The 13,167-nt window shown below is 32.0% G+C and overlaps 1 protein-coding gene across 1 annotated transcript; it reads right to left on the bottom strand.

Moving 5' to 3' along the window:
• Window positions 1–5,346: 5,346 nt before the first annotated feature.
• LOC103874734 (WAT1-related protein At4g08290) lies at window positions 5,347–9,895 on the bottom strand. The gene is made up of 7 exons (XM_009153174.3): window positions 9,515–9,895; window positions 9,332–9,394; window positions 9,078–9,194; window positions 8,599–8,845; window positions 6,083–6,241; window positions 5,854–6,005; window positions 5,347–5,767 (listed from the first exon to the last, which is right to left on the bottom strand). The coding sequence occupies exons 1-7, from the start codon at window positions 9,706–9,708 to the stop codon at window positions 5,548–5,550; spliced, it is 1,152 nt and encodes a 383-aa protein (XP_009151422.1). The 5' UTR covers window positions 9,709–9,895; the 3' UTR covers window positions 5,347–5,547.
• Window positions 9,896–13,167: the final 3,272 nt, after the last annotated feature.

Raw genomic sequence — 13,167 nt, 5'->3', positions numbered from 1 at the left:
GATCGTTGCCTTCTCAGCTACTCCAGTGTTGGGCCGTTCCTTTTCTCGAAAAGGTTCTGATCCTGGATCAGGATTATCGAGAAGTATCGGTAGTGATCTACTTTTGGCAGTTTCTCAACTTCACCGGGGTTTTTCCGCATAGTTAATTTCTATGGTGCTCAGGATGAGGCGTTTTTCGCTTCTTAGGGAGACGTCATGTTTCTCTTTTGTTGGCAGTCATGTTTTCTGCTACTTGACTGTCCAGTATCTTAATGTGTTCACTAAGAGCGTCGACTTCCTCATTAGCTCACTGTAGATTATATTTATCTTTCCGTTAAGGTCAGTGGCCATTTTGCGATTTCTCGTGAAAGCTTGGTTTAACTTAAATTTAGCTCTGCCTCGGCGTGATTCAACAGTAACATCATAATTTCGGGTGAAGCTGTCATTGTCAGGATTGGGATGCCGATCTTTCAAGGTCGGAATATCCACAAAATCTACATCTTGTTCTAGGTCATAATGGACATCATCATCAATTTGGTAAAATCCCAAATTGATTTTGCTCATCTAGAACAGAATGAAGTGAGTTCGGAGATTCTTTCATTTCAGCGAAATGTGGCTGATATTACTCAAATTATCCTAATGAGTGATTTATGCTCTCTCAAATAAGAGGTCGAGTTGTAGTACTTAGGGATCTAATTCACAGAGAGCTAGGGAACCAAGATCTAATAGTTATATGATTAAGCTAGGCTAATAGGTTATAAAGCAGTAAATAAATATAGCAAAGTAGTAAATGAAGCAGTAAACAAGTTGAACAAGACAATTGTTCAGCTTGGCAGAGAGTTGTTTGATGGAAAGATGGTAGCTAGATCTAAGGTTTCTATTCTGGTAATCATGATTATAATGATATAGAGGCTAATTGTTGCTTACAAGATATTATAGAACTCAACTGGGAGTACAAATCTATCAACTTCCGTTGTATAGACAGTCTAATATCCAGATCTAGGATCTCAACTCTCGTTTATTGATCACAAGAAAGTGTCGATCGATTATTCTATAGGAATACCGATCAATACACCTTTCACAATATCGAACGATTAATCTATTGGATCATCGATCGATATCGCTTCTAGCAAGCTTTACGATCAGGTTGAATATATGTTCACTAGGGTTCCTAAATCAACTCTCGTATGTTTCTAGCAATCCTAGCTCAATAGAATTTAGTTAAGAGAAAAGACCAAGCGTTCGCAATTGTACCTAATGATTCTAAGATCAGGGTTCTAGTTCATGACTCTAGAACAGAAGCAGTAAGAACAATCCTATGCTGATTATTACAACTTAGCAGTTCTATATTTTGGGCTAATCCTAAATAACCTATCTGAACCCTAAACCTAACAGGTGGATCTATTCAGACATGACGTTTGTCACATAAATCATAGATGAATAGAAGAAAAGCATAAATAATATAAAACCAAAACCAATGGAGTTCCAGGAGGACTTTTATGGAGTTCCTCCCTTCTCTCCTAACTAAGAAAAACAATAGAATAAAGCTTAAAGAGCGTGTAGCCGTCAACAATGACTTATAAATAACATAAATAAGGTTTTTGGTCGTCCAAGGGTATTCTGGTAATTTGGGGTTTCTTCTGGGCTTCAGCGGTCATAAAATATGCTCAGCCCATATTCTGGCATCACAGTCGATCGACACAAACGCTGTGATATCGATCGACAGTCCTTCATCTCCTCGACAGTTTCCTCTTGCGAGGCAGACTGTCCACTCTTCAGTAAAATGGGCATAACTTCTGCCACAGGATGCTGATTGACCTCAAACCGGTGGTATTGGAAAGATAACTCAAAGCTCCATTCATAGCTAAACCTCTGACGCGCATGTGCAGTTTTTCACCTGAATAGGCTCCAAAATCACCATATTTTTCTAGAACGTACCTAAACCTGTAAATACTCTAAATAGACTCTATATCCTAGTAAATCTTATATATTAAAACAGAAGTCACAACCTTCATTCATGTGTGATTTTTAAAAAAATGGACCTAATGGACCTATTCATAGAAATTCATACAATATTTTAATTCAGACTAATAATAAATATAACTTTTAAAATATTTTAATCATAGTATCTTTTGATATCTTTTCATTTTAAATATAAATATATTTATTTTAAAATTCTAACAAATCTGTTTAAAAAGATTTTTACAAGATCTTCATTTTTGAAATTATATTTAAATATTTTCACTAATTTCGAAATTAGTTTAAAATATTATTATTCATTAATATATTCAGTTACATAAAATGAAAAATAAAAAATCTATAATATTTTAGTTATTATATAATCATAATCAATCATATTAAATTAAAATTATTATATTAATCTAAATATAATAAAATTGTATTAAATTTATAAATTTATATATTTTATTTTCGCAATTATAAAATATTTTATGTTCAAAAATAAAATCTAATATGTTCGTAAGATGGGTTAACATTATCAAACTATATAATACATGTATAAAAATTAACAGGTATTTCTTTAAAGTTAATAATATAAAATCTTTGTAACTACTTTAATCATAATATATTTTCATTTTAAATATAATATATATTTATATATTATATTTTATATTTTAAAAATTCTAATAAATCTGTGTAATATTTAAACAATAACTTAATGTATTTTAAGTTATCGTTTAGAAATGAAAATAAATAAATTATATCCTATTTTATCTACTTTTATAGTCATGATCATGTTAAATATAATTATTATACTAAAATAAATACGATAAAATTATATTCAATTGATAAATTTATAAATTTTATTTTCATAAATATAAACTATTTATTTAAAATATAATATGATGATAGAACGACTTAAAATTAACAAACTATATAATACATGTCTAAAAATTAACATATCTTACACTTTTATATATACAATAATAAATTATCTAAAATGAATAAGCATAAAAATATTGGTAAAAAGAAATCCAGTTTTGAAATACGAATCAGAATTTAGCATAAATTAAATACAAAATATTTTTTAAATATATTTTCTCATGAATATATTAATTTGCTTAATAACTAAATGCAAATACAATAAGATAAATATATAATAAGAAGTGGCAAATACATAAGGTTTAAACAATTAATTAATTATAACATGTAAATTATAAAATTATTTTATTTGAAATAGTTATATAAATATTTAAGTATATGATTAACATTAAAAATATATACCACTTATATTCTAAAACAATAATTTATGTATAGAAAAGTGAAAACAAACACCCGTGCGGTTGCACGGGTCAAAATCTAGTAGATATTAAAACACCTATATACCATGGCTAATAATGAGTGAAATCCATGGTATATCAACTCCCCCAGACTTACCCTTTTGCTTGTCCTCAAGCAAAACAGACGGGCAATCCCTCTGAAAAAGGTTTGAAAACAACAGGGATTCACATGATTTTAAACTTAGAATCATCACCTCTGCAATATATCCACATCTAAGAACTCCTAATCACAAAAGCACATTATACCATATCATAGCTTAGCAACCAAATTCACCTAGCCAACAACTTAGCAAATCATGTCTCACATTCCCCTCTACCAACCTCATTTCTTAACATAAGTATAAGTACAAGCTTTACCATGGCAGTATCGATCACATAATGCAAGGATTTACAAACAAGTATCTGGATCTGCAGGTAAAAGTTAGTTTCTATCTTTTCTCTCTACTAATTTATCTCTTTAGTCAAAGTCTGTTTCTATTGCAAGATCATTGACCAAGATTGGACAGGCCTCCATGAATCAAAACTTAATGGTGGTTGCCACCAAGTCTTGTTCACTTCTTTTTGACCTATATCCAAGAATTCATGTGAATCAAACCTCAATGATTGCCGCCACCAAGTCCCTTTCGAATTCTTTTTGTTGGAATCCTTATGAAACAATCCTTAATGGTTGTAGCCACCAAGTCATGTTCGGATTCCACCTAACTAACACCTATTATTTTTTTTTCTTTTTTTTTTTTTTGAAAATAAATATTTCTACCTATAAATCTAGGGTCGAAGTAGAGAGAGAAACAGTGATAAATCTACACAAGACTTTACCTTCCAGACTTGTTTGAAGAATGCGAAGCGATAAACTCGACCAGGGGGCATAAAAGGAAAGGGTAAACCGATAAGGATGAGTATATAAGGATGTCGAGGCTAGAAGCGCAAGGAGGATTCTTGAGACTATTTAAACTTAACAACTTTTGGCATTATTCTCGCCATGTCATGTTTCTATGACTGGCACTCGATTACTAGACGAACTCTCACATGCAGTTTGATCTATTGTTCAAACTCTATAATTGAACTACGTTCGGCTTGATCCTCGAAAAGAGTACATAGGCAGCCTTTCATAAGGTCCAATCCAAAATATTTTAAACCTTTTTTCGTCTTTTTCGTCTATTGCTAAACGAGTTGCGTTTTACTGTTTGTGTTATACGATTTCCTTTGTAATCACGTTTCCAGACAAGCTTCATGTATGCTTTTTATTTTGGAATGCTCATACCCAAATTCGAAATAATATCTATTGTTTTCTAAATTTGTTTTGTTATATTTCCATATTTTCCACATTTATTTGGTCACTTGTCTTCAGCTGTCGCAGAAAATCCGGACCTCAAAGAAAGTAATGTTTCCTTTGCTTTCCTCCAATTAGGTAGATCGGCAGTGTGAATTTTGGTTTCCATTGTCGTAATAGGGGATGAATGACTATTTAACAACGAAACGGGCAGTTGTTAACCTTCTGTTTTCTTGTAGTATATATATACATATATATATATATAGAGGCCTTGAATAAAAGAGAAATGTCTCTAAAATATCATTTACATATAAATTAAAGGATAAATAAATTATATAAAAGAACACACAAAATAGTAACAATCAAAAGAGGGCTCAACCTAGAGAGCCTTTGGTCTTAAATATCATACAAAATCAATCTATATATATATATATATATATATTTTTTTTATAATCTAAGGTGTACGGCGGGTTGAAATCCAACCGACTAATTAATTTATGAGGCTTGCCTACCGATGCAAGACATATGCGGTTGCTCTGAACAAAAATTAAATACATATTTCGTTTGGCAGCACAATTACACAAACATGTATATTTGAAATGATAGATTTCAAATTCGGAGGGCTTAACACTTTTCCAAATCTGTCATACCACGTTTGTGTAGTTGACAATGTTTAACTTGAAGCAAATGCTTCACTTGTCTTACTGAAGGACCCTGATTGTTACAATTCAAAATAATATTTTGAGCAAATTTTTTGTAAATCATACCACTTCCCAAAAGCAGATGAGGAACAATAAATAATGTGAGTACAAGTTACATCCTTGTTAATTTTATTCATTAACTTTTATTCATATTATGTTTCAGCACTAGATTCTACGAGACTGTTAAAATATATAAATAACATAAACTCATGTCATTTGCACACAAATACATATATGTATATGTATTGTTTATGCATACTGCAAGACAAATATTGATTGGTTTTCTTTTCTAATTTTCTTATATTCCAAATGTTCGACTATGCGCACCAGCGGGAAAGGTTACATTGCTGACATCATCTATAGAAGAATCCAACTTGTCATTGTTAACTTGAGTTCTGATCGGTAGTTCTTGAAGGCTATTCTTCTCAGGCATAGCTAATACTGATACGTCATAGTCCTTACCTTTTCCCCAAACAACCAAATACAAACCCATGGCAATCACTGTCCCTCCTATTACGCTGCAACAAAAAGAAATATAAGAAACACATAGATGTAGTTTTAAGTTCATAAACAATTGCAAGATCTCTTTATTCGTCTAACATACCATCCGTAATGTATTTGTTCATGGAGAATAAAAGAAGCAAGGAGAGCTACAAGAATCATGCAAAGAGGGTTAAAAGCAGTGACGAAAACCGGCCCTCTCGTTCTCATAACCATCCCTTGCACGTAGTAGGTTAAACCCGAGCTTACTATACCCTTCATTAAAGAGAGTTTTGATCAATATTTTATTTTTGTGAAGTGCTTAGCTGACTAAATTTAAAATTTATAGTTACCGTATAAAGAGGTGCTAAAAGTCTTGCATCCCATCCAACCGCCCATCCCCTGGAGTGGCGCTCCACTACGAGAGCTACTACGGTGCTTTGGACTGCCCCAGATAGGCATATTAAGGCTGATAGTGAAAGATCCGCAGGATATGTCCTTATTGTTATGGACTGTATATCAAATATACATATGTTTTAAGCAGTACCAGAGCTTGACCCGCGTGGAGGATTTAACTTGTGCTCAACGAAACTCATAAAAAATTGGTTTTATAAAAAACTCATGTATATTTTATAATATAGATGAATAGTACAATTATAAAAAAACTCATAAAAATCTGGTTTTATAATATAGATATTTGATAATAAATTTTTTTGTGCATAATATTATATTAAAAATTTTATAACTTGATGTAATTTGATGTAATTGTACTATTAATCTATTAACCATTTTTTTGTTAATTTAATTTAAAATGAAACAACATACTAAAAATCAATTTTATAATATAGATGAATAGTACAATTATAAAAAACTCATAAAAAGCTGGTTTTATAATATAGATATTTGATAATAATTTTTTTTGTGCATAATCTTATATTAAAATTTTTATAACTTGATGCAATTGTATGTAATTGTACTATTCAACTATTAACCTGTTTTTTCTTTGTAATTTTAATTTAAAATGAAACAACATACTAAAAATTAATTTTTTGCATTAGTTTTCGGTGAATTATTATTAATTTTATGATATTATTTTCTTAAAAATTGAATACTTGAAATTTTTATATTTGACTAAACTAAATAGGATAATACTATATTTTAAAATTATTTTATATATAATATACTATATATTTCAACGACCATTATAATTAATTAATTTAAATTGATTTTAAATGCATTGGCAAAATCTGTAAATAAAAAAAATACAAAAAACATTTAATTTATTATAAATACAATGGTTAAAGTGTAAATGAAAGAAAATATATAATCTCCTATCTATGTTTCTAAACAATTCTTTTTATCTTACTAGGGTCGGTCCGCCCTACGGGCGGGATATTAGTTAATTTGATATTCACTAAATGCTCGAGTTGAAATTTGTTTTAAGATTCAAGAATTTGGTTATCTGTTATGTGTTACTTATTAGTATGCGGTGATATAGTTGTTTTTCGATTATTCTTGCTTTGATATTGTATCAAATTAACTAATTGTCCAACTCATAATTATAGATGTACAAATGTGGATTTGTGATAAAGTTTGATGACAATACTGTTTTTTTTTTAATTCTTATTCATAGTGGAGTGTGCATGTGTCAGAAAGAGGTCTATATCAACTTTTATGTTTTTGCGTATGAATTTTAAATATATATTATTTTGTATAATGCATACTTGCTCTACAACATTTGCTTGTAGACTAAAAAAACTGTTTTCTATATTTTTAAAAGAGAAAATATTTAGTCTAGAATATAACATGGATATATGTATTGACTATATATAGAAGTTGGGTGTTATTTTAAAATAATATATGTATAGAGGTTTTTCAACCATTACTTCATTGGCACAAAACATTTATAACTGCAAATACCTTTTTTTTAAAGTAAAACTAATAAAAGCGTGTACAACAAATGTATTTTGATATATATTATATGCATCAAGTTATAAAGGTTGGAAACATTGCAAAACTGTTTGGAGCAAAGTTTTTAACTTCACGATCTTCATCTTGACATTAGTCCAGTGCCGGCCCTGGCCACAAGCAGAAGAATCATGGGCTTCCAGCCAACACGATAATAAGTATTTTCGCGGCTTCATATTTATAAAAAGTGATTTTAGTCTAGTGGTTCTAAGAGAAATTATCAGTGCTGGAGATGTTGGGTTCAATTATCCCTGACAGCTTTTTGTTTTATTTTGGCCCCAAATATAAAATGGGACACGTGTCACTCACATAACGCACGACTTGATGACGTGACATCACAGGAGGGAGGCGAACATATTTTTATATATATAGATTATTCATATTTTTAAACAGTACTTCAGTTTTAATAAAATAGATATACATGTATCGTTGTATCAACTATCAACCACGCGGTATACACATAAACCTTCTGTTTATTGTTTTTTACACAAAACTTTGATTTTTCCTAAAACAAACGCTTGTCAATATGAAACATGCGGATTCGAATACAGGGACCGACACAGTGATGGTACTAACATAAACCAATATGTTGAATATCCTGGTGTCTTATTACAATGTTTCAACTAAGAGGATTTTTAGCAATTGTGTATTTAATGCAAATGCGATGTTATATATAGGGACTCTGTAATGCATATTGATGTTGTAAGATATGTAGGGAATTTGTTTTATGCAAAACTATCGGGTCCTAGCTATATACATATTAAAAAAAAACCTATATACACATATTTTAAAGTGTAAAATACTTATACATTTAATTTTTAAATCTAATTGGTCTGGAGATTGAAACGAAATAATGTATGATCAAAATAAAATAAAATAAAATAAACAGTAAGGAGAGTACCTGCAAAACATAGAAGCAAGACCAAGCAACACAACCGAGGAGTATCAACAAGGTTCCACCAACCCAATGATTATGGTCTTGTGAACTGTTGCTATGTTCGTTGTGTTGATTCGTATTTGGGTTAGACCATTGTAAAGGAATAAGTGGACCTTTGTACAATGTCATGACCAATGCCCCTCCAAGAGCAACCAATGTCCCAATTATCTTTGCTTGGCTTCGTACCTCTGCTATATTCACTTTCTCCATTCTGTTCACATATCACCGTTTCCAGGTAGTTTAAACATGTGTTTTCGTTTTATATAACTAGGATCTTAGACTGAAATCCAGGGGATACTCTTTCATTTTAGATATTCATAGTGATTACCACAATTAAAATAACATTGAGAGGACTCGAAAGTACTCTGCTAGTCCTCCAAGCGAATTCCTTTCCCATTGAAACATAATAAGTGAGCTTAATATGTGTCTCAACCACTGATTACCTTAGAATCCAAGCGATTATGAAAGTGACAGAAGGAAGAACGTTCATGATAGCAGATGTATATGTTGCTGATGTCATGTTCATCCCCAAGTAACCAAAACCCTGGTCCAATATTGGCCTACAGAGGCCGGTACAAAAGCATGTATTAAGGGTATCTTTCTGAAATATCATCGCTCTGTTTTTTTTTCTTCTTAGTTTACAAACATAATGATTTTTTTCGATATAAGTGCTTAAAAGGAGAAGATTAATTCTTACTCTAAAAAGCCGAGTAACACTATTTTCCAGAAAACCGATAGTGTCATCTTCGGCCTCACTTTCCTGTAAAATCAAAATCAAGCCCATTAAGAAAAAAAGTAATCAAATTTAAACCATTGTTGTTTTCTTAATCCATAAAATATGTAATATAATATAATAATTGCATGTTTTACATGGATTGACCTTTCAAAGAAGATTGCAAAAGGTGCGAGAACAAGAGCAGCAACAGCATTGCGGTACACAATCAGAACGTAACGATTCTGGCCTTGATTGAGAGTGGCCATAATGACAATATACGTTCCTGCTCCTCCAAATTGCAAAAATATCATTAACAAAAATGGTCTAAAGTTTTTGATGATCGTACTTACACCCTCCATGGTTATTGATTCTTTTCTTTTTGTGTTATTGAAGTTAAATTTTCTGAATGTTAAGAAGTATCAGAGCTGATGGGGAAAATATGATGAGCGAGTCATCTTAAATAAAACATCAAAAAGGTGATACAGAGTTTTAGATAAACATGAGAACTTGTTTTTCCTCTGATCGAGAGTGATTAACTAAAGAAACAACGTCTTTTATCAAAAATAAAAAGAAAAAGAAAAAAGAAACACAATAAAGTGTATACCGTGTATATGCATATCTATAAGGCCACGACCGATAGGATACGATATTCAATAATGGTAATAATTTTATTTTGGATGGGTATGGGTTCATTCAAGCAATCGTAAAGCAGACAATAATCCATATAGGCTTTGATAATTATTTTGCTAACACACATATCTTGCTCACGTCATTTTTTTATTATTTGTTTGTGCTTTGCCAAACTTGATAAACATATAAACCGGAAAGCTACATTTCTAATACTGGAGCCAAATTTCACAATCACAGAACGTCAGAACGTAACGTCTTCGGATTTTGAGCAAACCGTTATGAACTTGTAGTTATTTGAGTATGATTCTCGTTTTCTTTATAAGAAAAGTAGGAGAAAATGTATTTTAGGTTAGGATGTTTATACTTTAGTTACTTCCATTTTTTATTTACCGTAGGAGATGGACATATATCTACTAAACCAATTGATAGACCATGGACAGCTAGCACCGTGCGAACGTTTTGAGGAGCCTAAGGCAATTTGTTTTCTTTTGACAATATTTAAGGCAATTTTTTTTTCAAATGATCTTTTCATTTAAGATTTTGGTATGTTCACATAAAACTAAAATATAGAAAAAAATATACAATCAAACTTTTTATGTACAGTATGTATGTAAACATATATAACACTAACTAATGCATTTATATGTAAAATGGGGCCGTAAATATGAACTAAAAATTATGGAGCCTAAAGCCATTGCCTTTTCCAACAAAGAGTAAGCACGGTTCTGACAATGGATTTGACCTACTTTTACCTGTGGTTTATAAGTGTTTTAATTACTAATTATTATATTATAGAGTCTATTTATAGTATTTATAGGACCATGAGTGATTTGGAGGAAAATGATGATTTTGGAGCATTTTGGAGATATTTGGAGTAAACACCCGAGATGAACATCGAGCTCGATCATCGGTTGATAATGAAGAGGAATGATCGATTGATGTTCACATTGACAACGATCGACAGCGAAGCGCAAAAAGCCTGTTTGGTCACAGCCGACTTAGAGCCCAAGTCTTCACCAATTTACAAGATTACCCCTGACGAGTTTTAACCTAATTATATAAGCTTTGCCAACATGTTAGAGGCAGAGTGTGCTTTCTTGAATTTCTATTTTCACAGCAAATGTTTTCTAGGATTTTAGTAGATTGGAGAGAAGATCCAAAGTTATTTGTAATTGGAACTCCATTGTTATCTATCTATTATTCTAATGCAGGTTTCATACCTATTTGCTGTTATGAATTGTTTGGCCATGTCTGAGAAGTTCTCTTGGTAGATTTTACGGTTTAAATAGGTTATGAGGGATTAGCCCCAACTATAGATTGCTAAGTTGTGATATTAATCATTAGGATTATCATTAGTGCGTGATTCTAGATTAGCAACCTAGAACTTGCCCTAGGATTGTTAGATATAAGCGATACCTTTCATCTCATCCTGAAACCATTCTAATTGAGCTAAGATCTTGCTAAGAGTAAGGTGAGATCTTATCTAGTGAGCTTAGTGAATACATTCAACCAGCGCATTAACGCTTGACCAACAACATCGATCGAAATTCAAATAGAATAATCGGTAAACGTTTCGAATAGTGAATCGATCGATATTCATATAGAATCATCGATCGACACTTGTCAATAGAAGAACCTAGAAAACGAGAGCCTAGTGGTTCGTTTATAAGTGTTCAGCTCTACAATATCATGCATACAACTTGTTAGGCATCTATAGGATTTATAATTCCAAATTTTCTGAATAAAAACCCAAAGTCTGGCTATTTCCTTTTAAGCACCAAAACCGCAACCAATCAATCGAGAAATTACTTTCTCAACAACTACAACTTTACATTTAAACAATTAAATCATCTAGCTTAACAAGTCTGATTAGATTTATTAGGTTCCCTAGCTCCTTGTGGATTCGATCCTTAAGCACTACAATTGAACCTCTTATTTAGGAGAGTAAAATAAATCCTTAGGGTAATTTGAGTGATATCAATTTTGGCGCCGTTGTCAGGGAGTTTTGATCGCCTATTAGATTTGATTCTTGTTAAGTTAAAAACCGTTTTTTGACAAAAAAAAATTTTCTTGGCTTTTCAGGTACATGCCTAGCAGTAACAGAAGCAACAAGAAAACTCAACTGCTATTCTCATCAGATTAGATGATATGCTTGATGAGTTACATGGTTCTTGCATATTTTCTAAAATTGATTTGAAAAGTGGATATCATCAGATCAGGATGAAAGAAGGAGATGAGTGGAAAACTGCTTTTAAAACTAAACATGGCTTGTATGAATGGTTAGTTATGCCATTTGGATTAACCAATGCTCCTAGTACAATCATGAGACTGATGAATCATATTCTTAGGTCTTTCATAGACATCTTTGTTGTTATGTACTTTGATGATATATTAGTTTACAGCAAATGCTTAGAAGATCATATAGAACATCTTAGGGCTGTTTTGGATGTTTTGAGAAAAGAAAAGCTTTATGCCAATATAAAGAAGTGTACTTTTTGCACAGATAACTTGGTCTTGCTAGGTTTTGTTGTAAGTGCAGATGGTGTAAAGGTGGATCAGGAGAAGATCAAAGCAATACAAGAGTGGCCGAGTCCAACTACAGTGGGAGAAGTAAGGAGTTACCATGGACTGGCAGGTTTCTATAGGCGCTTTGTGAAGGATTTCAGCACTCTAGCAGCTCCCCTGACTGAGATAATCAAGAAGGATGTAGGATTCAAGTGGGGAGAAGTTCAAGAAGCCGCATTCCAACTCCTTAAAAAAAAGCCTACTCAATCTCCTCGTCTCATACTTCCTGATTTTTCTAAAACATTTGAAATAGAATGTGATGCCTCAGGAATTGGAATTTGTGATGTGTTGATGCAGGATAAAAGACCTATTGCGTATTTCAGTGAGAAACTCAGTGGAGCTACTCTCAACTATGCCACTTATGACAAAGAAATCTATGCCTTGGTGAGAGCTCTACAGACTTGGCAGCATTATCTTTGGCAAAAGGAGTTTGTCATTCACACAGACCATGAATCTCTCAAGTACCTCAAAGGACACAGCAAGCTCAGCAAGAGACACGCTAGATGGGTAGAATTCATTAAAACCTTCCCTTATGTGATCAAATACAAACAAGGTAAGGAAAATATAGTTGCTGATGCACTATCTAGAAGGTATGTCCTCCTGAATACTCTTGATGTTAAGTT

Source organism: Brassica rapa, chromosome A09, assembly GCF_000309985.2.
Source record: "Brassica rapa cultivar Chiifu-401-42 chromosome A09, CAAS_Brap_v3.01, whole genome shotgun sequence".
Classification (NCBI taxonomy): Eukaryota; Viridiplantae; Streptophyta; class Magnoliopsida; order Brassicales; family Brassicaceae; genus Brassica; species Brassica rapa.
This window is presented reverse-complemented; position numbering and strand designations above follow the sequence as displayed.

Coding starts and splice junctions, on each gene's coding strand:
- LOC103874734 (XM_009153174.3), bottom strand. CDS start 9,708: ATGGAGGGTGTAAGTACGATCATCAAAAACTTTAGACCATTTTTGTTA. Junction 6,242..8,598: donor CTTGCTTCTATGTTTTGCAG/GTACTCTCCTTA, acceptor TTTGATATACAG/TCCATAACAATAAGGACATA. Junction 6,006..6,082: donor TTTTAGCACCTCTTTATACG/GTAACTATAAAT, acceptor TCTTTAATGAAG/GGTATAGTAAGCTCGGGTTT.